Source organism: Saccopteryx leptura, chromosome 6, assembly GCF_036850995.1.
Source record: "Saccopteryx leptura isolate mSacLep1 chromosome 6, mSacLep1_pri_phased_curated, whole genome shotgun sequence".
NCBI classification, from domain to species: domain Eukaryota; kingdom Metazoa; phylum Chordata; class Mammalia; order Chiroptera; family Emballonuridae; genus Saccopteryx; species Saccopteryx leptura.
Genome location: NC_089508.1, coordinates 162,491,285 through 162,517,373, shown reverse-complemented (window position 1 = coordinate 162,517,373; position 26,089 = coordinate 162,491,285). Strand labels below are relative to the sequence as shown.

Here is a 26,089-nt window from a genome sequence, read left to right as displayed (position 1 = left end):
AAAGACAAGTACTGTTTTAACCTTGGAAAGGTTGTCTTACTGTTTTTCTTTTTAAAACTCCATGTTGACATTTTAATACCCCTATATTGGGTTATTCTTCAGACTAGAATCACTTCAGTGAGAATGTTTAGGAAATAATTTCATAACAGATGCATGATATGATAATGTTATTTAGATTTTTTACTTTTGCAAAGATGATAGATCAGATTCTGGGAGGGAAAATCACCATTTCATCCTAATGGTGATTAGTAGATCATGATGCTAATTCTTGTCAAGAGGAAATATAGAATGGTGGCTTTGGTACGATAGTAACCATGTTCTTTATGTCATTGAGGGAATTTTATTTTTTAAAGAAATATTAATAAAAAGATGGCTGAATGTGCAATACATAATAAAATGTGTTATTAGAAAGTACAAAGCATAATTTATTTAAATGATATGATTAGAATTGGGATTTGGAATTATGACTGAGTCTCAGCTGTCTTTTAAAAAAAATAATTTTACTTATTGACTTTAGAGAGAGGAGGAAGGGGGATATATAGAAAGATACATTGACTCTTTCCACCCATTTATGCATTCCTTGGTTGTCTCCTGCATGTGTCCTGACCAGGGATTGAACCCACAATGCTGGGGCACTGGGATAATGCTCCAACCAACTGAGCTACCCGACCAAGAACACATCTGTCTTTGTAAAAATAATTTTCTTTGAAATGTTCAGCTTGCTACAAAGTGAAAAAAGTCAATTTTTTAAAATAGAAAATTCAATTTTCCTTAAAGTTGGGTTAAAACCTATTGATTGAGGAGATATATAGAGTGAAAAATATATCCTATATTTTTGCTCACTTTTGCGGGGCAATAAGGAAATAATGGATTTCTTTTGCAGTTAGGGAAACTTAGATTCAGAATTCAGATGAGCTAGAACTCAATTTCTGAGCCCTTGCTTTATGAATCCCAACTATTTGGGAATTCCTGAGATAGCTAAATTTCCAGTGATGTATTTGAACACGTTTTGACCACTATACTCATGTTCTCTCCCGTGTTCCAGGTGGGGGCCAAACAAGTACTGCTTCTGGCTCATCAGCCTTCAGTCTAAAGCCTTGTTGTATTTTAGTCACACTCATATACTGGTTGACACGTTCTTTTCCTGTGTCTTTGACATGGCTACCATCCCTTTCACCACCCTGGTTAGCTCAACTATGACAGAATAAAAATAAGAATAAGGAAACTCAGGACATTGTGGCTTGCATAATGCCCCCTTTGACGCAGGAAGTTACACACCCAGGGTTGTGAAATAGCTCTCCAGCCAATGATATAACTAAAAATCTAAGAAACTGTAAAAATTTTGACTCTTTCACAGAAATGACAATTTTGGTTAGACAGTGGTTCCTAAAACAAGTAGGAAGAGTCATGGCAAGAGCACTGGAAAGGAGGTGCCTGTGACGCTCTGCAGTTGGCTGAGCTCTGGGACTCTGATGAGAAAATGTTTTGGAGGAGTTCTCATGATTGAGGCGATTTTACTCAGTCTGTTGAGGGTCATTTTTTCCATAGCACGGGTGATGACTGGTAGGCATTTGGGTGGGTGTACAGTTTTTGCCCTAAGTACTTCATTTTAGAGCTGGTACTGTTACGCATGTGATGGGAGCGTCCTTGGAGGTGGTGTTAAGTGGACCCTACGACATGAAAGGCACTGATTCTTGTCTGTTTTCAGTGAAGAGAGAAGGGCAGGTGCAAGCAGAGCCAGAAATAGCATGTTTGTAATACATTAAACAAGGATCACACCTAATATTATAGTTCCTCTGCTTGCGTAGCTCAACATTTAGGATCCAGTAAAAAATTAGTCGTTCATTTTGTAGTGAAATATAGCATTTATGGAAATATAGAAATATATATTAAAATACATATAGCTTAATCAATAATTATAAAACAAACACCTATAACAATCATCCAGGCCACAAAAACCTGGCAGGACACCAGAGCCCCTCCTCACCCCTCCCTTCCTGATCACAGTGCCATCCCTGCCCTCCTCTCAAATGCTACCCTAACTTTTGAGATAATTATTTCCTTTTTTAAAATATAGTTTTACTATCTAACTGTGTGTCCCCAAAACAGCATGATTTAAGCTTGCCTGTTTTTGAACTTTGTGTGAACAAAATCGCTATATATTTTTTTGCTTTGCTGCTTTTGCATTTGTGAAGTACGCCCATGTTATTGGAGATAGTGATTTGTTCATTTGCGTTGCTAATATAGTGTTCCATTATATAGATGTACTACAATTTATCTTTCCAGACTGTCCATTTTTACCCTTAACAAATCAAGATTTTCTGATAGAATGTTTGCACAGTTAAACCTCTTAGCCTCTTGCTGAGGGAGCTGTTTCTTCAGATACCCTCCTAACTCAACCCAGGAAAGTTTGAGTCCTGCAGGGAAGTGTACAATGTCTCTACTTTAAAAATTAGCTTGATGATTTTGCACCTTTAGTAGTAGCTATCGATAGATAGCCAGGAACCACTGAATGCCTTTAAAAAACAACAACAAACTAGTTGTAAGTTAGTAAATTTATCTCTTTTCTGTTTTTTTTTTGTTGTTTTTTTTTTTAACCTGGGGAGTCTTACTAGGAGTTTCTCTTATTGCGCCATACATTGGGATTTCAGATATGACTTCTTATCTCTTTATAGAGTTCATTTGCATTCTCAACTTTTATAAAAATGAATGTTTGTTTTAAAATAGTTTTTAGTTATTTAAGACTTAAGTCTAAAAGAGACTGATGGTTGGAAACTGTAGAGTTTATGGTGAACTATATATTTTCTCTATGTCCTGTTGTCTTAAGGCTTAATGTAGCTGTGTAATCCTCCTCTGTGGCTCTCAGAAAAATAGGCACGAGTCTGAAAAGTCCATATATGCTCTTTTTTCTTGGTTGAGTATTCTTTATTAGGTTACACAAGGGTTGGCAAAACTAAGTTTACAGTTGTAATATAAATAAATAATACAAGAATAAATTGTGTTTTGTGTACTTAAAACTGTAAACCTACTTTTGCCCATTCTTGTATTTTGAATGCCTTGGTCAGTGTATGTGTCTTATGATCCAAGTGCTAATATTTGCCCAAATGTAAACTTTCTATGGTATATTTAATTTCCTCAATAGAAATATTTCAGGTCTGGTGAGAACTTACATGTAAACAATTCAAATAGATTTACCCTACTAACTAAGACAGCCTTTCTTATTTCTCTGAAAAATACATATTACAGATCTTTTACACACACACACTCTTTTGATTTGATCTGTTCACTGATGTGCATCTTCATTTTATGATCAAGATAAAGGGCTTGATTGTATTTAGCCCAGAGTTAGCCTTTTGCATCTTGATTTGGTTATTCTTTCTTCCAGGATATATTCCCAGGCATCCTTGATTCCCTTCCTTTCAATACTTGTCAATACCCACACCGCACTCTCCCTTTGAAGCATTCAAAGGGCAGTCTTCTCTACTGTATGTTTTATGTGGTCTATACTTTTCTGTGTCTTACCATAAATATTTGTCCTTAGCCCCCTTTCCTCCCATGCCTGAGATTCCTCTGGTCATTTTCAGCCTGTTTAGAGAATGACTGCTTTTGATGAGGTAGACTTTGAATATTTTTTTATGTTATTGTATGCCTCCCTGCTCTTGTAACTAGATGGTAAGGCAAAGTTAATCAGTACACTTTACCTGAGATCTTACAGCTCTTACTCTGAACAGCAAATCAGTTCTTTTTAAGTAATAGATACTGGCTAGAAGAAGTGACTTGTTCAGTACTCAATGTGGATAAGGCCACACCTGTACTATTGGGGACCACTGTGCATGTCAGCTATGAACAATGAGATGCAAATTGATGTTTGAACAATAAAATAGAGTTCTCCAAGTCTACATTCATTGCCCCAAATTCCTATTTAAATATCTTATGTTGAGCTAAAAGTTCTGGATTCTAGCTCTTGCCTACTTTAAGCCTCAGTGTCCTCTTTTGTAAAAACAAGAGCACCGGATTAGAAGATATCTAGGGCCACTTCTATGAACTTTATAGCTATAACCTTGGTCTTTTATGAATTGCCACATTAAGAGCAAGAATGCCACCTCCAAATGAAAAGATGGTGGGAGCCAAAATAAAAAATAAAAAATCAGATTTCTTTTATTTCCAGATCATTACTTTAATCTAAAAAGTAAATTGGAATCTATTTTATTGGGGGGGGGCATTTTTCTGAAGTGAGATCAGGGAGGCAGAGAGACAGACTCCCACATGCGCCCGACTGGGATCCACCCAGCATGCCTACCAGGGGGTGATGCTCCGCCCATCTGGGGTGTTGCTCTGTTGCAACCAGAGCCATTCTAGCACCTGAGGCAGAGGCCATAGAGCCATCCTCAGCAGCTGGGCCAACTTTGCTCCATTGGAGCCTTGTCTGTGGGAGGGGAAGAGAGAGACAGAGAGAAAGGAGAGGGGGAAGGGTGGAGAAGCAGATGGGTGCTTCTCCTGTGTGCCCTGGCTGGGAATTGAACCCAGGACTTCCACATGCCAGGCCGATGCTCTACCACTGAGCAAACCGGCCAGGGCTCGGAATCTATTTTTTTTTTATAATTTTAATTTATTTTTTTCTTTTTCTGAAGCTGGAAACGGGGAGAGACAGTCAGACAGACTCCCGCATGCGCCCAACCGGGATCCACCCAGCACGCCTACCAGGGGGCGACGTTCTGCCCACCAGGGGGCGATGCTCTGCCCCTCCGGGACGTCGCTCTGTTGCGACCAGAGCCACTCTAGCGCCTGGGGCAGAGGCCAAGGAGCCATCCCCAGCGCCCAGGCCATCTTTGCTCCAATGGAGCCTCGGCTGTGGGAGGGGAAGAGAGAGACAGAGAGGAAGGAGAGGGGGAGGGGTGGAGAAGCAAATGGGCGCTTCTCCTGTGTGCCCTGGCCGAGAATCGAACCTGGGACTTCTGCACGCCAGGCCAACGCTCTACCACTGAGCCAACCGGCCAGGGCTGGAATCTATTTTTGAAGCTAAAATAAAACTAGTTTGCCTACAGCTTTGCCAGCTAAAATGCAATACATTGTGACAGCACCTCCTTTGACATGTTTGTAGTAGTTGCTTAAATTACTGAAATCTCAGAGATGTGCATTTGATGGCTTAAAGGTAGTTTATATTAGGCATCACCTGTTTTCGAGATAATTTTGGATAGAGCTTATTAACTCCATATACGTAAATTAAAATAACATACCTAGGAAGACATTATTATATTCATTTATGGTGCTTTATTCTATACTCTCTTATAAAATACATGATACTTAGAATAATGGCAAAAATTGTTGTTCAGAAAATGTTGATAAGTTTATTAAATTCCTTGAATATATATGGACTGTATGGACATTTTTATAAGTGTTATCTTATTAAATTTTCTAAAATGTATTTTTATGTATTTTAATTTGGTGATGCTGATAGTTATACTTAGGGCTTATTATTTTTATTTTACCATTTTATTCATTTCTCAGAATTTTTACTACATTATTTCATTTATAGAGTATCTATTAGTGATACTATCTTGCAAGTTAAGATTAATTAGAGTAGTTTCTGCCACCTCGTTTTTGTCTTGCTTTCAAACAAATCTCTTGACTGCCATCAGTATAATAAAAATATTTGAATTCCCATCACTATTCATGCAACCATTCTTTTGGTACATAATTATCTTGTGAGGAATTTTTCCAAAGTGGACATAGATGCATTATACTGTTAATTTTTGTGTAAAGCAACTTAGTTTATTTTATTCTGCTTTTGTTTTTAAGAAAACACATGTGAAAGTGGAACAATACTCTAGGTCAGGAAGCATTATCAGTTTCCATGATGTTTTATGCATACTCTGTTTTTATAGAAGACTCTAAAAGCTCACACTGTGTGTGATGCTATAAAGACATGGAAAATGATTCTTTCTTAGCGTTGGAGGAAGTGATGACTAGTGTTTTTTTGCTGGTAGTATCTGATAATCCCCCCTCCCTTTAGCTATTCCAGGCATGTTTAGTTGTAGGGCGTTGTCGGACTAAATTGCTAAAAATAACAAATAAGGGGGAGGCTGTTCTAAGGCTAGCTCTTGCCACTGTCTGTAATCTGTTTAATTTAGTTCCTAGGGAGAAAGGGCAAAAGGAACATGGTGCCATTCTCATTGAATGGATTTTTTGTTTAAATTGCTGACAAGAACATTGTTTGAGTTCTCCTTTTTCCCAAACCCCATAGGGCTCATATCCCCACCCACTATATTATGGAGCTGGCAGTGGGGCTTAAGGAGCATACTCTGATCAGTCGTTGTGTCAGAGATTAACCAGGTGATTGTGGTCTGTTCATCTTTTAATATGGCTTTGACAGTAGAATGTGCAGGTAGCCTGTGAGAGAGAGTGAGAGGGAGAGGATGGTGGTTAAAATGGGGGAGTTTGAGAATTAAGAAATTTTTCTGTTTAGCACTCTCCCCTAGCTCAGTGCTCAGAGGGACTCAGGTTGTTTGAGGAAATTAACCATACATGTGACTCCAGTACACCTGCATTGAATTGTAACCCACTTTGCCAGCATAAAGTTCTTTTTGGATTTGGGTCTTGACCTCTCTGTGCCTTAACTTCTTCCTAATAATAGAAACAACTTTCTGCAAGGCAGAGATAGCCATCTAGTACTTGTTTGTAAAGCTGTTGAATATCACTGAAGGAATGATTTAAATGCCTTTCGTATCCCCTGCTGTGTATTTACCAGTGGAGTGCGACAAAACTAGGAGCAAATTTTCAGTTACATTTCTGGTGTTCTACATTCTTTGTTGACTCACTTGAGTGCATATTGATTTTTATATTCTGAAGTTGCATATTGATTTTTCATATCTGACATCCTATCTGAAATCCTTTCCTTTGTGCATTTTTTTTTGTACAGTCTGAACCTGACTACTTTTGGACCAGAGAAAAAATGGATTGCTTTTATGGGAGAGTCTTGGGGGCGGTAGTGAGGGTAGTGAACTCCTATGTTAATGAAGATCCTAATATTTACCTAAAGCTTTGGGAGGTGAGCACTTGGACACTGTATGCAGGCTTTGGGAATGTTTACTTTTAGACATTTCTTAAGTTACCAATCTTCTTTACTCTCTAATTTCATGAAATAATCATTCTAATTGAACTAATGGGTCTCAAATGTATACTTCAGAACACAGTATTCAAAATTATTTATACCCTATAGATTCAGTGGTTTTCAACCTTTTTATATTTGGGGACTGATGGAAATAGAATTATTTCAGGGACTGCTAAGGCAGAAATCACCCTCAGCATAAGCAAATTTGACTAAGATCATTGGGTCTATAATCTTCATACAACATCAGGGTGGTTAACTTCCGTGGACTGGCACAAAATTTCTGTTGGACATGTCCGTGGAATACTGGTTGAAAAACACTGCTATAGATGATAGAGTTCTGTGAATCATGTGGAATGACATATGTGGTAGTGCTTTAAACCTTTACATGCCATGGCCAGATGGCTCAGTAGCTTAGAGCGTCGTTCCGAAGCGTGGGGTTGCCAGTTCAGTCCGCGGTCAGGGCACATATAGGAACAGATCAGTGCCCCCCCCTTCCTCTTTAAAATCAATAAATAGACCCTGGCCGGTTGGCTCAGCGGTAGAGCGTCGGCCTAGCGTGCAGAGGACCCGGGTTCGATTCCCGGCCAGGGCACACAGGAGAAGCACCCATTTGCTTCTCCACCCCTCCGCCGCGCTTTCCTCTCTGTCTCTCTCTTCCCCTCCCGCAGCCAAGGCTCCATTGGAGCAAAGATGGCCCGGGCGCTGGGGATGGCTCTGTGGCCTCTGCCTCAGGCGCTAGAGTGGCTCTGGTTGCAACATGGCGACGCCCAGGATGGGCAGAGCATCGCCCCCTGGTGGGCAGAGCGTAGCCCTTGGTGGGCGTGCCGGGTGGATCCCGGTCGGGCGCATGTGGGAGTCTGTCTGTCTCTCCCCGTTTCCAGCTTCAGAAAAATGAAAAAAAAAATCAATAAATAAAAATTTGAGGAAAAAAATCTTTATAAGTAGCACAAGACATATCATTCCTGGTCAAGTTTAATCAGCTCTAGAAATCTGTAAAGAAAAACTTGTTTCCACTCAGAGCCTAGTCTGTCTTTGGAGTTCGAATCCAAACCCTCCTAATGCAGAGTCTTCTCTCTTTGGAGAAGGCATGCGAGGGCAACAAAAGGCAGGTGATGTTGGAGAAAGGAGAGGAAGGTGGAGCTTCTGGTACTGTAGTGAAGTCTTAAACTGGATCAGATCTTGAACTGAATTGTAAAATACTGATTTTTAAGCTTTAATATTTGTAAAACATTAAAAATTTTAAGCTTTGATGCTTTCAATATCAAAGGGTGAACTTTTTCACTTACAACTGATGTTTTCATTCCTTTGGGATGACTAAACAAGATTCATAGCATAAGGCTTTGTCCAATAATTGTTAGATAGGCCAGAAGTAAGGTGTGCATATTAAAGCATATGAAAAGGTGCCTGACCAGGCGGTGGCGCAGTGGATAGAGCGTCAGACTGGGATGCAGAGGACCCGGGTTTGAGACTCCGAGGTCGCCAGCTTGAGCGCGGGCTCATCTGGTTTGAGGAAAAGCCCACCAGCTTGAACCCAAGGTCGCTGGCTCCAGCAAGGGGTTACTTGGTCTGCTGAAGGCCTGCAGTCAAGGCACGTATGAGAGAGCAATCAATGAACAACTAAGGTGTTGCAATGCGCAATGAAAAACTAATGATTGATGCTTCTCATCTCTCTCCGTTCCTGTCTGTCTGTCCCTGTCTATCACTCTCTCTCTGTCTCTGTAAAAAAAAAAAAAAAAAAGCATATGAAAAGATATGCATATTTAAGCACTATTAAATGTTTGTAGGTATCTTTTTTAAAAAAAGACATTTTGTTGAATTTATTGTGGTGACATTGGTTAATAAAATTATGTAGGTTTCCAGTGTACACATCTATAATACATCGTCCTCATATTGTATTGTTTCATATTGTATTGTTGTGTTCACCACCCAAAGTCAAAGCTCCTTTTGTCACCATTTATCTTCCCTTTGCCCTTTCCTACCTGCCCCTGCCCCCGCCATTTCTCTCAGGTAATCACCACTCTGTTGTGTATGTCTGAGGTGTTTTTTTCCCCTTAATACCTTTATCTTTTTCATCCAGCCCCCCAATGTCCTCCCCTCTGACAGCTGTCAGTCTGTTCTCTGTATCTGTGAGTCTGTTTCTATTTTGTTTGTTAGTGTATTTTGTTCATTAGATTCCACATATAAGTGAAATCATATGGTACCTGTCTTTCTCTGACTGGTTTATTTCACTTAGTATAATACTCTCATGCTGTCACAGAGGTAAGATTTCCTTTTTTAGGGCCACATAGTAGTTCACTGTATAAATGTACCATAGTATTTTAATCTACTCATCTGCTGATGGGCACTTAGGCTGTTTCCAGATCTTGGCTATAGTAAATAGCGCTGCAGTGAACACAGCAGTTCATGTATTCTTTCGAATTAATGTTCCGGGATTCTTAGGATATATTCCCAGAAGTGGGATTGCTGGGTCAAAAGGCAGTTCCATTTTTACTTTTTCGAGAATACTCAATACTGTTTTCCACAGTGGCTGCACCAATCTGCCTAGTCTGCCTAGTCTGCATTCCCACCAACAGTGCATGAAGATTCCTTTTTCTCTACATCCTTGCCAGCATTTGTTTGTTGATGTATTTCAACATTTTTAAAAAATTTAAGTGAGAGGAGGAGAGATAGACTCCCACATGCACCCCAACTGGGATCTACCCAGCAACCTCCATCTTGGGCCAGTGCTCTGCCCATCTGGGGCCATGCTTACACCAAGCTATTTTCAGTGCCTGAGGTGGAGGCTTCATGGAGCCATCCTCAGTGCCTGGGTTGATGCACTCGAACCAATTGAGCTATGGCTGTGGGAGGGGAGAGAGAGAGAGATAGAGAAAAGAAGGGAGAGGAGTGGAGAAGCAGATGGTCGCCTCTCTTGTGTGCCCTGACCAGGAATTGAACCCAGGACTTCCACATGCAGGGTTGACGCTCTACTGTTGAGCCAACTGGCCTGGGCTTCAGCATTTTTTTTTTCTTTTGAGAAAGGGAAAGTGGGGGCAGGCAGAGAAAGAAAGAGAGAAGCATCAATTCGTTGTTCCACTTAGTTGTGTCATTGTTTGCTTCTCATATATGGCATGACCGAGGCTCCACCTGGCAGTGTTGAGGGTTAAGCCAGTGACCTTGGGATTGAGCCAGTGCCCTCAGGTTCGAGCCCTGACTGAGGTTCAAACAAGCACCCTCAGGATTGAGTTGATGACCCCGGGATTGAATCAGCCACCTCACTGCTCCAGTAGGATGCTTTATTCACTGCACCATAGACCAGGGCCTAAGTTATTGATGATAGCCATTCTTACAGGTGCTATCTCATTGTGGTTTTAATTTGCATTTCTCTGATGATTAGTGACCTTGAGCATTTTTTCATGTCTGTTGGCCATCTTTATGTCCTCTTTGGAGAAGTGTCTATTCAGGTCCTTTGCCCAAATTTTAATTGGATTGTTTTTCTTCCTGGTGTTGAGTTGTATACATTCTTTATGTATTTTGGGAATTAACTGCTTATCAGATGTATCATTGGCAAATATGTTCTCCCATCAGCAGGTTCCCTCTTCATTTTGTTGATAGTTTTTTTTTTGCTGTGCAAAAGCTTTCAGTTTGAGGTAGTCTTATTTGTTTATTTTTTTCTTTGTTTCCCTTGCCCAAGGAGAAATATTGGCAAAAATATTGCTGCAGGAGCTGTCTGAGGTTTTACTGCCTATGTTTTTTTCTGTGATTTTTACGGTTTCACAACTTACATTTAAGTATTTTATCCATTTCAAGTTTATTCTTGTATATGGTTTAAGTTGTTGATCTGGTTTTGTTTTTTTTTGCATATACTTGTCCAATTTTCTCAACACCATATTGAAGAGACTCTTTATTCCATTGTATGCTCTTGCCTCGTTTGTCAAATATTGATTGACCATAACTTTTTGCATTTTAATTATAATTTGTATTGTGTGGCTCTCTTTGAGTTCATCTTGTTTGGGACTCTTTGCAACTCCTGGACTTGTATATCTATTTCCTTCACAGGTAAGGGAGGTTTTCTGTCTTTATTTATTTATTTATTTTTAGAGAGAGAGTAATAGACAAGAAGGGAGAGAGATGAGAAGCCTTAATTGGGGTGGGAGTCCAGCCGAGCCTGTGACCCCTTGCTCAAGCCAGCTACCTTGGGCTCAAGCCAGCTACTTTGGACTTCAAGCCAGCAACCTTTGGACTCGCCAGTAACCGTGGGATCTTGCCTGTGATCTCATGCTCAAGCCAGCAAACCTATGCTCAAGCTGGTGAGCCTGCGCTCAAGCTGATGACGTTGGGGTTTCTAACCTGGGTCCTCAGCATCCCAGGTCAATGCTGTATCTACTGACCACCACCTGGTCAGGCTTCTGTCATTTTTTCAAATAGATTTCTAATTTCTTGCTTTCTCTTTTCTCCTTCTGGCACCCTCATGATGTGGTGGTTGGTTCGCGAAGTTGTCACAAAAGCTTTTTTTTTTTTTTTTTTGTATTTTTCTGAAGCTGGAAACGGGGAGAGACAGTCAGACAGACTCCCGCATGCGCCCGACCAGGATCCACCCGGCACGCCCACTAGGGGCGAAGCTCTGCCCACCAGGGGGCGATGCTCTGCCCCTCTGGGGCGTCGCTCTGCCGTGACCAGAGCCACTCTAGCGCCTGGGGCAGAGGCCAAGGAGCCATCCCCAGCGCCCGGGCCATCTTTGCTCCAATGGAGCCTTGGCTGTGGGAGGGGAAGAGAGAGACAGAGAGGAAGGAGGGGGTGGGGGTGGAGAAGCAAATGGGTGCTTCTCCTATGTGCCCTGGCCGGGAATCGAACCCGGGTCCCCCGCATGCCAGGCCGACGCTCTACCGCTGAGCCAACCGGCCAGGGCCCCAGAAGCTCTTTACACTAACTACGTATACTTACTTGTTTTTGTTTTTTTTTAATTCTTTTTCCTTTTTGCTAGTCTGATTTAGGTGTTTTTTACTTCCTTATATTACAAATTGCTGATTTGATTCTCGACTTTCTCTTCTGTTGATTCACTCTAAATTATTACTTTTTTTGTGACAGAGAGAGACACACAGAGAAAGGGACAGATAGGGATAGGCTGACAGGAAGGGAGAGAGATGAGAAGCATCAAGTTTTCGTTGCAGCACCTTAGTTCATTGATTGCTTTCTCATGTATGCCTTGACCAGGGGGCTAGAGCGAGTGACCCCTTGCTCAAGCCAGCGAACTTGGGCTCAAGCTGGGCACTCAGTGACCTTGGGCTTCAAGCCAGCGACCTTTGGGCTCAAGCCAGCAACCATGGGGCATGTCTATGATCCTACACTCAAGCCAGTGACTCCGCACTCAAGCCAGTGAGCCTGTGCTCAAGCCAGATGAGCCTGCTCTCAAGCCTGCAACCTTGGGGTTTTGAACCTTGGTCCTCTGCATCCCAGTCCAACACTCTATCCACTGCACCACCGTCTGGTCAGGCTAAATTATTCTTCATTTCAGTTAGTGTATCCATTTATGATTGGTCCTTTTTTTATGCTGTTGAGGTTCTCTTAAGTTCATTGAGCATCCTTATAACCAGTGTTTTGAATTCTGCATCTAGTAGATTACTTCTTTCCACTTTGTTTAGCTTTTTTTCTGGAGTTTTGTTCTATTCTTTCATTTGGGACATATTTTCTTGTCTCATTTTGACAGCCTCCCTGTGTTTGTTTCTATATATTAGGCAGAGCTCTCTGACTCCTGGACTCGGTCGAGTTGCCTAACGTAGTAGTTGTTCTTAGGGTCCAGTGCCACAACCTTCCTGATCATTTAAGCTGGGCACTCAAAGTGTGCTCCCCATGTGGGTTGTGTACACCCTCCTCTTATAATTGAGCCTTGATTGCTTTTGGGATTTACCTCTAGATTGATCAGCTGCAAAGATTGGCTGCAACCACTGACCATCACCAGTTTCCAGCCACCGTGGAGGATCAGTTGTGCAGGGACCCACCCTGCAGAGCAAGACTTCCTTCAGTGAGGCTCTGGTGTCCGCTGAGTCTGCCCCTGGAGTATGTTGCTTGTGGATGTGGTTGGGTGGTGATGCTTCGACAGGGTCTGAAGCCATTCACTGGGTGTGCTGGCTCTGGAACCTCCAGAAAGTGCAGGTCAAGGTCAGTGCTGCGTGTGTTCTGCCCAGGGCCACCCAGTGTGAGCTATAAAGTGATCTGCAGATGGCTGCTACTTGTGTTGGGCTTGAAGGTGTCCAAGAGAGGCCATGCTGCGAACCAAGGCTGGCTGCTGCTAGTGCTGGGGCTGGGTCCATTAAGCTAGAGGTATGGGGCACACTGAGGCCAGATGCTGTTTGATTGAGAGATTTTAGGAAAATCTGAAATATGATCCAAGACAGGCCATTCCTGTGGAAAAGCCACTGGAAACACCTTGGCTGGACCTGAAAGGTGAGTGGGGCGGGACCTCAGAGAATCTCCAGGGTGGAGCAAACAGTGTGAGCCAGGTTGATGGAGCCTCAGATATGCCATGGCTTGTAGCTCTCTTGAAGGAGGACTCATCAAAGGAACAATGGCCTCTGCCAGCATTTCTGCCTGAGAGAAAACTGCCCCCTCACGCTCCAGCTCTTGCCTTGATGCTGGACAGCTGCTGTCCCAGCACTGAAGCTCAGAGGGAGTGAGTGCGAGTAAGTCCTTGTGCCAGGACCTTTAAGAGGAACTGCCTGGTACTCCAGCAGCCCCTGGTCTCCCTCAGCCTCAATCCCTGCTGTGTTTACAGCCAGAAGTTATGGGTACTTCTCTTCCTGGCACTGGAACCCTGGGATGGGGGGCCTTGTGTGCAGCTGGGACCTCTTGCTTCTTAGGGGGGACCCCTGCAGTTGAGATATCCCACCCAAGTTTTTTCTGCCACACATGGATGTAGGACCATCCCATTCTGTGTATCTGCCCCTCCTACCAGTCTCAGTGTGGCTTCTTTAATTCCCTAGTTGTAGGACTTCCATTCAGCCAGGTTCAGACAGTTCTGAATGACGGTTCTGTAGTTTAACTGTAATTCTGATGTGGTTGTGGAAGGAGATGAGATTACTACTTTCACCTATGCTGCCATTTTGCCCAGAAGTCCTGTTGGTGTCTTGATTATACAGATTATTTTGGGATTACATCTAATTATGAAGGCTTTTTGTTCTTGCTTTCAATCTTAATGCATTGAGGAACCTGCAGTCTATTCTACTTACAGTGTGCCATGCACTATTATAGGCAGTAAAGACAAAAGCAGCAAAGGCCCAGATGGCATGGGGGTTGTATTCTGGAGGATAGGAAGAGAGACAGATGAGAAATGATTGATGAATGCTAAAAAGAAAAACAAAGGGTAAGGAGATAGAGAATGTTGGGAGTGTAGAAGCTGTTTTATATAGTGTTGACGGAAATGTCTCTGATAAGGTGGTATTTGAGCAGAGGCCTGAAGAACAAACTCTGTGTACATCTGGGAGAAGAGGGTTCCAAGCAGAGGGAATAGGAAGTATAAAAACCTGGCGGTGAGGGCACAGTGGAGGAGTTGGGGAACAGCAGAGGCCAGTTCAGCGGGAGCTGAGTGAGTTAGGTAGAGAATAGTAGGAAATGAAATCAGAGGTATCAGGGTAATGAGTATATAGGGCCTTGTAGGCTGTATGAGGATTTTGGATTATGCTCTGAATTTGGGGATATTTGGAGGGTTTTGAACAGAGGAATTACATGATCTGATTTATATCTTAAAAGGACCAATCTGGCTGCTGTGTTGAGAATAGATTATAGGGGGCAAGAGTGGAAGTCAGATAAATAGTGTGGACAAAAGTCTGGAAGTGGAGTGGGGGAATGGAGGGTTGGAGTGAGAAATGCTGGAAATGTCTAAGGGAGGAATTAAGGCTAAAGTGAATGAAGTCAGCATTGTTTTTACTCACTTTGTTAAGTACTGTTAGTTCTGGGACAAGTAGTTGTTTCCAGTGCCAGTGCTATTCAGATAGTGTGGTTTCCACACAGCAGTCCTTGTGTACTAGGCTCACAGAGATTCCCTATTTTCATAGGAACAGATGTGCTCTTGATAATTCATATATCAGTGTTTACTTAGGCATTTTTTGAGTTTCAAAGGTAATTTTAAAAGTGAATTGAGCCCTGGTAGTTCAGTTGGTTAGAGCATAATCCCGATATGCCAAGGTTGGTGAATTTGATCCTCTGGTCAGGGCACATATGACAGTCAACCAGTGAATGCATAAATAAGTAGAAGAACAAATCGATGTTTCTCTCTCTCAAATCAATAAATAAACTTAAAATTCCTTTTATAACAAATTGAAATTTGATTTGGGCCATATTAAACTTTGAGATACTATTAAACAGTGGAATAAGTGAATCTGTAACTCCAGGCTAGTGAAATAAAATTGAGAGTTGTCTAGAAATTGTCCGTTGAAGTCATAGGATTGAGTTAGGTCAACTAAGGAGAAAAGTTAGCTAGAGAAGGGATGAACGAGGCTCATGGACCAAGTTCAAGGGCACTGCAGCAGGATGTAAGACTGGATCGAGCTGTGGGTCGTGCAGTGAGTCCACAGAACTGAGTACACACCCCACGGGCAAGCCTCTGCTGAGAAGGGGCCCACCTGAAGGGATCCGTTCCCTCCGTGGTGAATGGGCTGCCAGGCCCTTGGTTTTGTGGTAGCAGAGACTGGCAGGGTAGTTAGACCTGAGTTGCAATTGCTTTGTGGCCTTCTCTGATTAGCATTGACTCTGGAGCTGGACAGGCCTGGTCTGCTGAGGGAAGCAGGTTGGTTCCCTCAGGGAGGGGAGGTAGAGACTGACATCAAGTAAGACTCACAGTTTGGGACTGTAATGCAGGGAGTGGTTGGATACAGTTCACTTATAGTATCTGTGGTCGCTTCAGTAAAATTTGAGGGAAGTGGATATGTACATGGGTGAAAGCAAACGTGCACACTCATTTTAAAGATTAAAAGTTCCTTAAAAGATTTTATTGTGTGTGTGACAGAGACAGAGTGAGGGACAAATAGGGACAGACAGAAAGGGAGAGAGATAAGAAGCATCAGTTCTTCATTGTAGCACCTTAGTTGTTCATTGATTGCTTTCTCATATGTGCCTTGATTGGGGGGGGCTACAGCAGAGCGAGTGACCCCTTGCTCAAGCCAGCGACCTTGGGTTCAAGCCAGCAACCTTGGGCTTCAAGTCAGTGAGTGACCTTTGGGCTCATGCTAGCAACCATGGGGTCATGTCTGTGATACCGCCCTCAAGCTGGCAATCTCGAGGTTTCAATCCTGAGTCCTCTGCGTCCCAGTTTGACGCTGTATCCACTGTGCCACTGCCTGGTCAGGCACTTAAAGGAATTTGTCATAACTAACACCTTCACTGCTTTGCTATACATATTCACACACATGCACACGCATACAGGCACTTTCCTACTCTCTTTCAATGTGTACTGATAAAAGCTTTAACCTTTAGAATGTTTTTTGAGTTGATTTTAATGATTCTTAGTATTAGGTACTGGTTTTCTTTGCTCTGATATGCATAGCATAATGATTTTTTTTAATTTTTTTTTTTTTTGTATTTTTATGAAGCTGGAAACGGGGAGAGACAGTCAGACAGACTCCCGCATGCGCCCGACCAGGATCCACCCGGCACGCCCACCAGGGGCGAAGCTCTGCCCACCAGGGGGCGATGCTCTGCCCCTCCGGGGCGTCGCTCTGCCGAGACCAGAGCCACTCCAGCACCTGGGGCAGAGGCCAAGGAGCCATCCCCAGCGCCCGGGCCATCTTTGCTCCAATGGAACCTTGGCTGCGGGAGGGGAAGAGCGAGACAGAGAGGAAGGAGGGGGTGGGGGGTGGAGAAGCAAATGGGCGCTTCTCCTATGTGCCCTGGCTGGGAATCGAACCCGGGTCCCCCGCGCGCCAGGCCGACGCTCTACCGCTGAGCTAACCGGCCAGGGCCGCATAATGATTTGATGTAATAATTAAGAATACAAATTCTGGTAATATTTCATCTTTTCTAATGCTGAGTCCATTATATACACGTGCCACATCTTCTTTATCGAAGGACACTTTGTTGTTTCCACATCCTGGCCACCGTGAATAATGCTGTAATGAATGTAGGCGTACATAGATATTTCAAATTTTTGAGAGATACCCGAAAGAGTGGTTGCTGGATCATATGGTAACTCTAGTCTTAATTTTTTGAGGAACCTCCATACTGTTTTCTATAGTGGCTGCACCAGTTTACGTGCTCACCAGCTGTTAATGAAGGTTCCTTTTTCTCCACAACCTCTCCAACACTTGTTATTACTTGTCTTGTTGATAATAGCTGTTCTAACAGATGTGAGGTGGTGTCTCATTGTAGTTTTTTGTTTTTGTTTTTTTTTTTGGTATTTTTCTGAAGTTGGAAACGGGGAGGCAGTCAGACAGACTCCCACATGCGCCCGACCGGATCCACCTGGCATGCCCACCAGGGGGCGATGCTCTGCCCACCTGGGGCGTCGCTCTGTTGCAACCAGAGCCATTCTAGCGCCTGAGGCAGAGGCTACGGAGCCATCCTCAGCGCCCGGGCCAGTGTTGCTCCAATGGAGCCTTGGCTGTGGGAGGGGAAGAGAGACAGAGAGGAAGAGAGGGGGAGGGGTGGAGAAGCAGATGGGCGCTTCTCCTGTGTGCCCTGGCGGGGAATCGAACCCAGGACTCCTACACGCCAGGCTGACGCTCTACCACTGAGCCAACTGGCCAGGGCCTCATTGTAGTTTTGATTTGCATTCCCTAACAGCTGCTGAAGTTGAGCATCTTTTCATATATCTGTTGGACATTTGTGATGTGGATGGACCTTGAGAGTATTATGCTAAGTGAAATAAGTCAGAAAAAGCTAAGAACCCTATGATTTCACTTATATGTGGGATATAAAACTGAAACTCATAGACACAGTAGTATTGTGGTTACCAGAGGGAAAAGGGGTGGGGGAGTGGTAGAGGGTAGAGGGGACCAAATATATGGTGATGGAAGATGATCTGACTTTGGGTGTTAGGCACACAATGCAGTATATAGATCATAGAAATGTGCACTTGAAACTTACATAATCTTATTAACCAGTGTTATCCCAGTAAATTTAATTTAAGAAAAGAATACAAATTCTAGAATCAAATGACTATGAATTTGAACTCTGACTCTGCCACTTCTACTTGGATAAATTACTTAGTGTCTCTAAGCCTCAATGTCCTCTTATGTGAAACAGCAACAACAGTGTTGATGGAGAGAGACAATAAGTAACCCCTTTATCTCCTGCCTGAGTATGAAACCAACTGAAAGGCAGATTGACATAAACATTTTTATATATTTTACTTTTACTACTGATAAAGATTAGGTTGAAGAGTGTGGCTTAGGTGTGTAGCCATAATAATGGTTTCTAATGCTGGTCCAGAATTAGGCATATAGACTTGATGACTTTACCAGCAAATCTCTCGGAATGTGGGACAACCATAGTACCCTCTCTGCAGGGACAGTCAGAGCCTGTCTGCTGTCAGACTCACAAGGAAAATGTACACCTTCTGCGAGCAAGGCAGATCCTGGTGGAGTGCAAGGAGCCGAGCCACAGTCCTGTTTGCAGACAAAGCCTCTAGTCTTCCTGAGAGTAGACTGAGGAGGCCAGGACCATAGCTAATTAAAACTGGAGGTGAGGAGTAGAAGCATTTCTCCCCAACAAAAAGCACCTACCTACTTTGTAATGTAACACGTGTAAATCACTCAGTGCTGTGCCCGCTGCACAGGAAATACTCGGTAAGAGCAGGCTTTGTTATTTGTACGTGGTGGATGCTCAGTATTTATTTACTGCTTGAGCATATTGCCACCAAATGCTTATAAGATAATGATTTTTTTTCATTTTGGAAAAAAAACTAGAGATTTACAAATGTGCATAGCTAATTTAGCAAACACCTGTGTACTCACCATCCAGATAACAAATATCATTTTTTGGTTTGTTTTTATAAAAATCAAACAATGGGCCCTGGCCGGGTGGCTCAGCGGTAGAGCATCGGCCTGGCGTGCAGGAGTCCCGGGTTCGATTCCCGGCCAGGGCACACAGGAGAAGCGCCCATCTGCTTCTCCATCCCTCCCACTCTCCTTCCTCTCTGTCTCTCTATTCCCCTCCCGCAGCCGAGGCTCCACTGGAGCAAAGATGGCCTGGGCGCTGGGGATGGCTCCGTGGCCTCTGCCTCAGGCGCTAGAATGGCTCTGGATGCAACAGAGCGATGCCCCAGAGGGGCAGAGCATCGCCCCCTGGTGGGCATGCCGGGTGGATCCCGGTCAGGTGCATGCGGGAGTATGTCTGAATGCCTCCCCGTTTCCAGCTTCGGAAAAATGAAAAAAAAAAGAAAGAAAAAAAAATCAAACAATGCTAATGAAATTGAAGTCTCTTTTGTTACAGCCCTTTAAAACCCACCTCAGTCTTGGCTTTGGCCGATTGGCTCAGTGGTAGAGCATTGGCCCGTTGTGTGGAAGTCCTGGGTTCGATTTCCGGCCAGGGCACACAGGACAAGCATCCATATGCTTCTCCACCCTTCCCTCTCTCCTTTCTATCTCTCTCTTCCCCTCCCGCAGCCAAGGCTCCATTGGAGCAAAGTTGGCCCGGGTGCTGAGGATGGCTCCATGCCCTCCACCTCAGGCGCTAGAGTGGCTCTGGTCGCAATGGAGCAATGGCCCACCAAGATGGGCAGAGCATCACCCCCTGGTGGGCATGCTGGGTGGATCCTGGTTGGGTGCATGCAGGAGTCTGTCTCTCTGCCTCCCTACTTCTCACTTCAGAAAAATACAAAAAAAAACAACCCCAAAACAAAACCCAACCCACCTCAGTCTTAATCCCATTCACCAGGAATGACAGAGAATTTAATTTGTGTGTAGCTTTTCATTGCATGTTTCATCACTTCTTGTATTCAACAAAGGACATCAAAGGGGTGGGCAAAAGTAGGTTAATAATAATAAATACAATTATTAATAAATAATATAAGAACCAACTGTTCTGCATACTCACAACTGTGAACCTACTTTTGCTAACTCCTGTATTCATATTTTTCAGTAACCTTTTTATTTTTTTAAGCTCTACCCACACTAATAAATATACATAGTTAATTCATTTAATTGCTGTCGGGTAATCTATAAAAGAACATATATCTTTCTATATTTTATTGAAAGGACCCATTGTTGATAGCTTCAGTATGCACCATACCATATAAGTGTAGCCAAAGGACCTGATGACTTCTTCCACTGGTAGGGCTAGTCAGTGGGCTCAAATGCGGGTGTCAGTAGGGAGGTGCTATCTGTTGCTCGTGTTTCTTAATAGCCGTGGATTCTGTGGTGAAGCCATCACATAAACTTGGGGACCTCTGCCCATGTTTTAGAAATAGAGATCATGTGTGTGTTTCATAGACCCAGAGCCATAATTAGTCAGAGATGGAGAGGGAGATCAGAGTGGGAATCTGGGATTCCAGATTCTAGATTCCAACTACTGTATCATTAACTTTTATTCGGAAATAAATGGGAATTCCTAGGCCATGGTTGGATACTCCCAGTAGCTGAGCCTTCTAATTTTAGTGGTCCTTTTCATATAAAATGGTAAGCTCCTTAAACAACAACTCTTACAGTAAAGAGATTTTAAGTGGCTTCTAAGTGGCCTAGCATCTAGAAATTGAAGAAAGGGCAAAATGCAAACCACGCCTTGAATCATGTTTGCAAAAAAATGTGCCAAGTTCTTTTATTATTCCAGTGTCATTATAAACTTAATTGCTGCTATGTCAGCACTTACATCAGAACCAATAGCGTATTAAACTGTTCTTGTTTGTACCAGTTCCATGGTAACTTGGTGAGTTAGGAATAAGTGGCAGCGTGACGTCTGGTCTATAGAGTGATTTCATCGTGATATGAGCCCTGCATCACCATCTATGGAGAAATATCATATGCTCTTCTCAACACTCGGAGTGATAGGAGCTAAGACCCTGGGTTGCTGGTCTGACCTAGAGGTTTAGCTTTATGTTAGAGTACAGCAATTTCTTGATAGTACTGGCAGGTTTAACTATGCGTTTTCTTTTTCTCTTTCTTAATGAAAAGAAAGGATGGTTTTTTGAAAGCTTTATAAATAGCCCTTTGATATTGGATGTATTTGTCACTCTCCACTTTGCCCTCTGTGGACCTACGCAAATCAGATGAGTCATTTCATCTGTGCCCATGGTGGCTTTGAATTCTTGCTTGTTTTCACCGTCTCCAGGTCCTTTTAGGGCTTCCGGTTGCCATATCTCTATTTTTTTAGTTGTATAAATATGTTACTTGATTGGAAAGTAGTGCTGTGATCACATAGAAGTTTCCTTACCCTTGTTTGTCCATGGGCGCTCCCAGGGTGCCTCATTAACTCATTAACTGTATGTTTTATGCTTCTGCTGATAACATTAAAGTTAATTTTCAGAAATTAATTATGTCATTTTATTTTACCCTGCCAGTTTGTGTGTGTGTTATTCTGAAGTGTTTGGGTGGAGTAAAGATTGATTTGCTGTGAAAATAATTCATTAGGAACTGCCTTGTCATTGCCTGTTTTTAAAACAGGAATTTTGTGTCCCTTCTCTTCTTTGTGCTACAGCATTTTGAGAAGACTAGGCATTATTTTTATTTTTAAAATTCACAGTCTGATTCTAGAACATCCCCCCCCCAAAAGAAACCTCTTACCCAGTAAGCAGTCTGCCCATTTCCCTTCACCCCAGTACCTGGGAACCATTCATTTGTTTTGTGTTTCTATAGATTTGCCTATTCTAGGTGTTCATGTAAATGGGTCATACATATGTGGCTTTTTGTGTCTGGCTTCTTTCACTTAGCTGAATGTTTTCAAGGTTCATCTGTGTAATACCACATAGCATTTATCACTACTTCATTTCTTTTTATAGCGGACTAATATTCCATTATATGGATATTCCACATTTGTTTCTCTACTCATCAGCTGCTGAACATTTGGGTCATTTCTGCCTTTTGGCTATTATGAATAATCCTGCTATTTACATTCACAAGTTTTTGTTTGAACATCTGTCTCATTTCTCTTGGATATATATGTAGCAGTGGGATTGGTGGGTCATATGGTAATTCTGTCTTTTAACTTCTCAAGTAACTGCCAAAGGGTTTCCACAGCAGCTGCGTTGTTTTACGTTCCCACTAGCAATATTGGTCGTTCTAATTTCTCTGAGACTTTGCCAACACTTACTTTCTATTTTGATTTTAGCCATTGTAGTGGATGTAAAGTAGTATCACATTGTAGTTTTTATTTGCATTTCCCTAATGACTAATGTGAGGTTGAACATCTTTTCATGTGCTATTGGCCACTAATGTATCTTATTTGGAGAAATGTCTATGTAAGTTTTTGCTGATTTTTAGATTAGGTTGTATGTCATTTTGTTGTTAAATTGTAAGAAAATAAAAATTCTTGACTTGCTTGGCCAGACATTAGTATGGGACTGACTTCAGGCTTTTGCTGTGCATACCTGTGTGCTAATCTTGCCCCCATAGCTGAGTCAGTTACACCTCCACTTCCAAGAATGCAAGGTGTTCCCTTACTTCCTCTCTCAGCGGGCACACCCTATTCACCTACCCTTTACCATGCCTACAGGCCAAACTCCTCAGTAAACACTGTTGATCTGATCTGGTAAGACTAGGGCAAACTAGGGACAAACTGTAACAGTAAAACTTGTTTTATATGCTTATTTGGAGACTTGAAGAGTTTTAATAGTCTTTACTGACTTGGCTTTCTGATTCTGGAGAAGCAGAAATAAAACAAACAATGAATATTGGGAAATTTCTTGCTTTTGTAAAATAGATTTTCATGAGATTTCTTTATTATGTACTGTGTACATTTATTTATATATTTTTTCACCTGTGATGGATGGAACGTAGGAAAGTATTCTGTCTGGGCCGTAATTTTAGAGTTTTTTTATTTTTGTTTCATTTTAGAAAGGAGTTGGAGACCCCAGGGCTGTGTTACTGGTGGTAGTCTCTGCATCCTTTTCCTATATCCTTTAGTAAGTTCCTAAAACGGACAGGTACTTGTCAAGTTTATTACACCGTCAGTACATTTATACTCCACACAATTCATAGCTGTGGCATTTAGTAGTCTCTGAAGGACATTCTCTTTGCTCCTTTATTTCCTGAATGAAGCATTTCAGCTCTGCTAATCATTGCCTTGGGCATAATTATACTGACACTTCTACAACTCTTGTGTTGGATCTGTGCAGAGCCCAGTGTCTCATTGAAGACAGGAAGTAAAATTATTTGTCCTGACACTTCAGTATGTGTGCTCCTGGGGCTAATCTGTGACAATTCATATATCAGGTCATTTTCCTTCATGGCGTTTTTGGGTCAGGTCTCAAATAGCCATAGAGAGGCCACTGTAATTTTTAGTGATCTCATCCTTTTCCCTGAACTATTCTTCTCTTGGTTTCTGACACATTTTCCTCCCGTGTAGTGTTATTTGCTGGTTCCACCTCTTTTTTTTTTCTTAAGATTTTTTTATTGATTGATTTTTAGAGAAAGGAGAGAGAAAGGGGAGGGGGTAGGAGTGGGAAGCATCAACTCATTGGAGTGGGAAGCATCAACTCATTGTTGCTTCTCATTAGTTCCTTGACTGGGCAAGTCCAGGGTTTCAAACTGATGATGACCTCAGCATTCCAGGTCGACATTCTCTGTGCTGCACAATTACAGGTTTGGCCGCCTCTTCTTTTCAGTCTTACTAAATGTTGACTTTCTGCAAGACTAGGTAATCCTCTTATTCTGTGTTCTTTCTCTAGAAATTTCAATATTCTTATAGCTTCAGGTACTATCTGTATGCAAAATTGTACTTCTAGCCCAGACTTCTATGAACTTCAGACTCATTCTAGTTTTCTTCTCACGTTTCACTTGGATGTCTTACAGATACCTTAAACTAAGGTGAGCAACTTTTTTACAATGAAAAGGAGGACAAAAATAAATAGAAGAAAACAATATTGTAAATAAAAGAAACATCTTATTCATTGCAACAATAATATACTATGATAAATACATAATAAAAACATTTGTAATATTTTATATTGTAATTATGCTTACATGCCTATTAATTTTTAATAATTGTAAGAAAAAGTATTTAGTAAAACTAAATATCAAACAAAACCACTAATTTGGAGTGATATTCGGGTGTATTTATCATTTTCTAATTAAAAAAGTCTGTTTTATGCAACTATTTAATCAAAATGCATTATTAATAGATATGGTTTGAGGTTAGATTTCTACTTTAAAACTTGAATTTTGGGAAAATACTTATAAATAAAATTATATGTATTTGAAATTATTAAATAGATAATGAATTAATAAAACATGAATTATGCTTACCTATGATTGAATATTCACTGAGAAAGAAATAATCATGAGTCTACAATGTCGTATGTGCCATGTTGTGTTTCAGTAAGAAGTACACAAAACCATTTGTGCACTTGGTATATCATGCGTTCTCTCAAGGTCTCCCATGTGGAGCGCATGCGTCTCATAATCCCATCTCGCCGCACTGTACTGATCCTTGACGAATTGTCATGTCAAATACGAATACGTCACATCACACGCAATGGATCGACTCTGCATCGATAGAATATGGACATTTATAGCTTAGTCTTCCAATATCAAAAAGGAGGACATGTAGGAGAACACTTTTCTAGGGAGAACGTAACTTACAAAAGAAGGACTGTTTTCCCTAAAGGAGGATGATTGGTCACCTTACTTAAACTCAAAGTGTCTGAAACTAAACTCATGTTTCCTTCCAAATCTGATCATCTTAAGAGTTACTCTTGACACACACCTGCCACATAGCCCCTCCCCCACAACTTCTAATACCTAATGAAAGTTATAGTGAAGTACTTGGCCAAGTCCTCTTGTTGATTTTTCTTATGAATATTTCTTAACTCTACCTCTTTTTCTCCATTTCCATCACCACCACTAAGATACCATTGCCTCTTTTCAAGGCTATTGCAATGGCCTCCTAATAGGGTTCTCAGCATTCACATGTGGACTCTCTAGTCCAGTGCTTCCCAACCTTTTTTATATCACAGCGCCAGGAAGTTGTACATGATTCATTGGGGTAGTATGGACAAAGGGTGTTCAAGGTTAGAGGCAACTGCTTAGAGTGGCTTTGTTTGCCCAGTCACTCTAGGGACTAAAGAGGTCAATATCTTGGGCACATATGTTACCTATTCATGATACAAAGGGCATTCTGTGGGAAGCTCTGTTCTAATTCATTCTCTGTGCTGTAGCCAGAGTGATACTTTGTTTTCAATGGAAATTTGATTTTTGTCACTCCTACTTAAAATTTGGTGGTTTTTCATTATCTTGAAGGTAAATATTAAATTTTTTACTGTGTCATAAGACCCTGCATGATATGACTTAGCCTCATTAGCCTCACCAGCCTCACCCTTCTGTGTTTATTCATTCTCATATATTCATATTCTCCCCTTCCTTCTCCCCGTCCCGCTCTCTCCCCTTCTCTCCCTCTCCCCCTCCCCTTTCTCCCCCTCTCCCCTCCCTCTCTCTCCCCCCTCCATATTCCTCCCCCTCTCTCTTCCTCTCTATCTCCCCCTCTCTCTCCCCCTCTATCTCCCCCCGTTCCTCTCCCCCCTCTCTTCTCCCTCCACCCCTTCCCCCTTCTTCTCTCCCCCTCTCCCCTTCAGCCTCACTGACTGTCATTTAGTTTCCGGATGTACCATGCTCTGTTTGACCATTGCAGGTGCTGTTCCATTTGCCTAGAATTGCTCTTTCCCACACTCTGACTTCTCCACTTAGTTAGATTCCTTCTTATCCTTCAGAGCTGCTTCAGAAGTGTTTCTGTGATTTCCTTGACTATTTCAGGTGTATCCTTCATTAGACACCGTGCTTTCCTCTCAGAGTCCTGTTCCAATGGTAGTTAAATGGCCGTATGCCCTGCATCGGTATAGTTTCTGAATAAGTGTGTGATTGC

At 42.1% G+C, this 26,089-nt stretch overlaps 1 protein-coding gene across 3 annotated transcripts in view; it reads left to right on the top strand.

Annotated features, from left to right (window-relative positions):
• The window catches only part of PFDN1 (prefoldin subunit 1), an 81,567-nt gene that overhangs the window by 39,102 nt on the left and 16,376 nt on the right, over positions 1 to 26,089 (top strand). The window contains exon 4 of one of the 3 annotated variants that reach the window (XM_066341790.1): positions 13,005 to 13,147. The exons of the other annotated variants lie outside the window; for them this stretch is intronic. Within the exon in view, the coding sequence (XP_066197887.1) occupies positions 13,005 to 13,147 (143 nt within the window). The remainder of the gene's footprint in view (positions 1 to 13,004; positions 13,148 to 26,089) is intronic. 3 annotated transcript variants of the gene reach the window in all.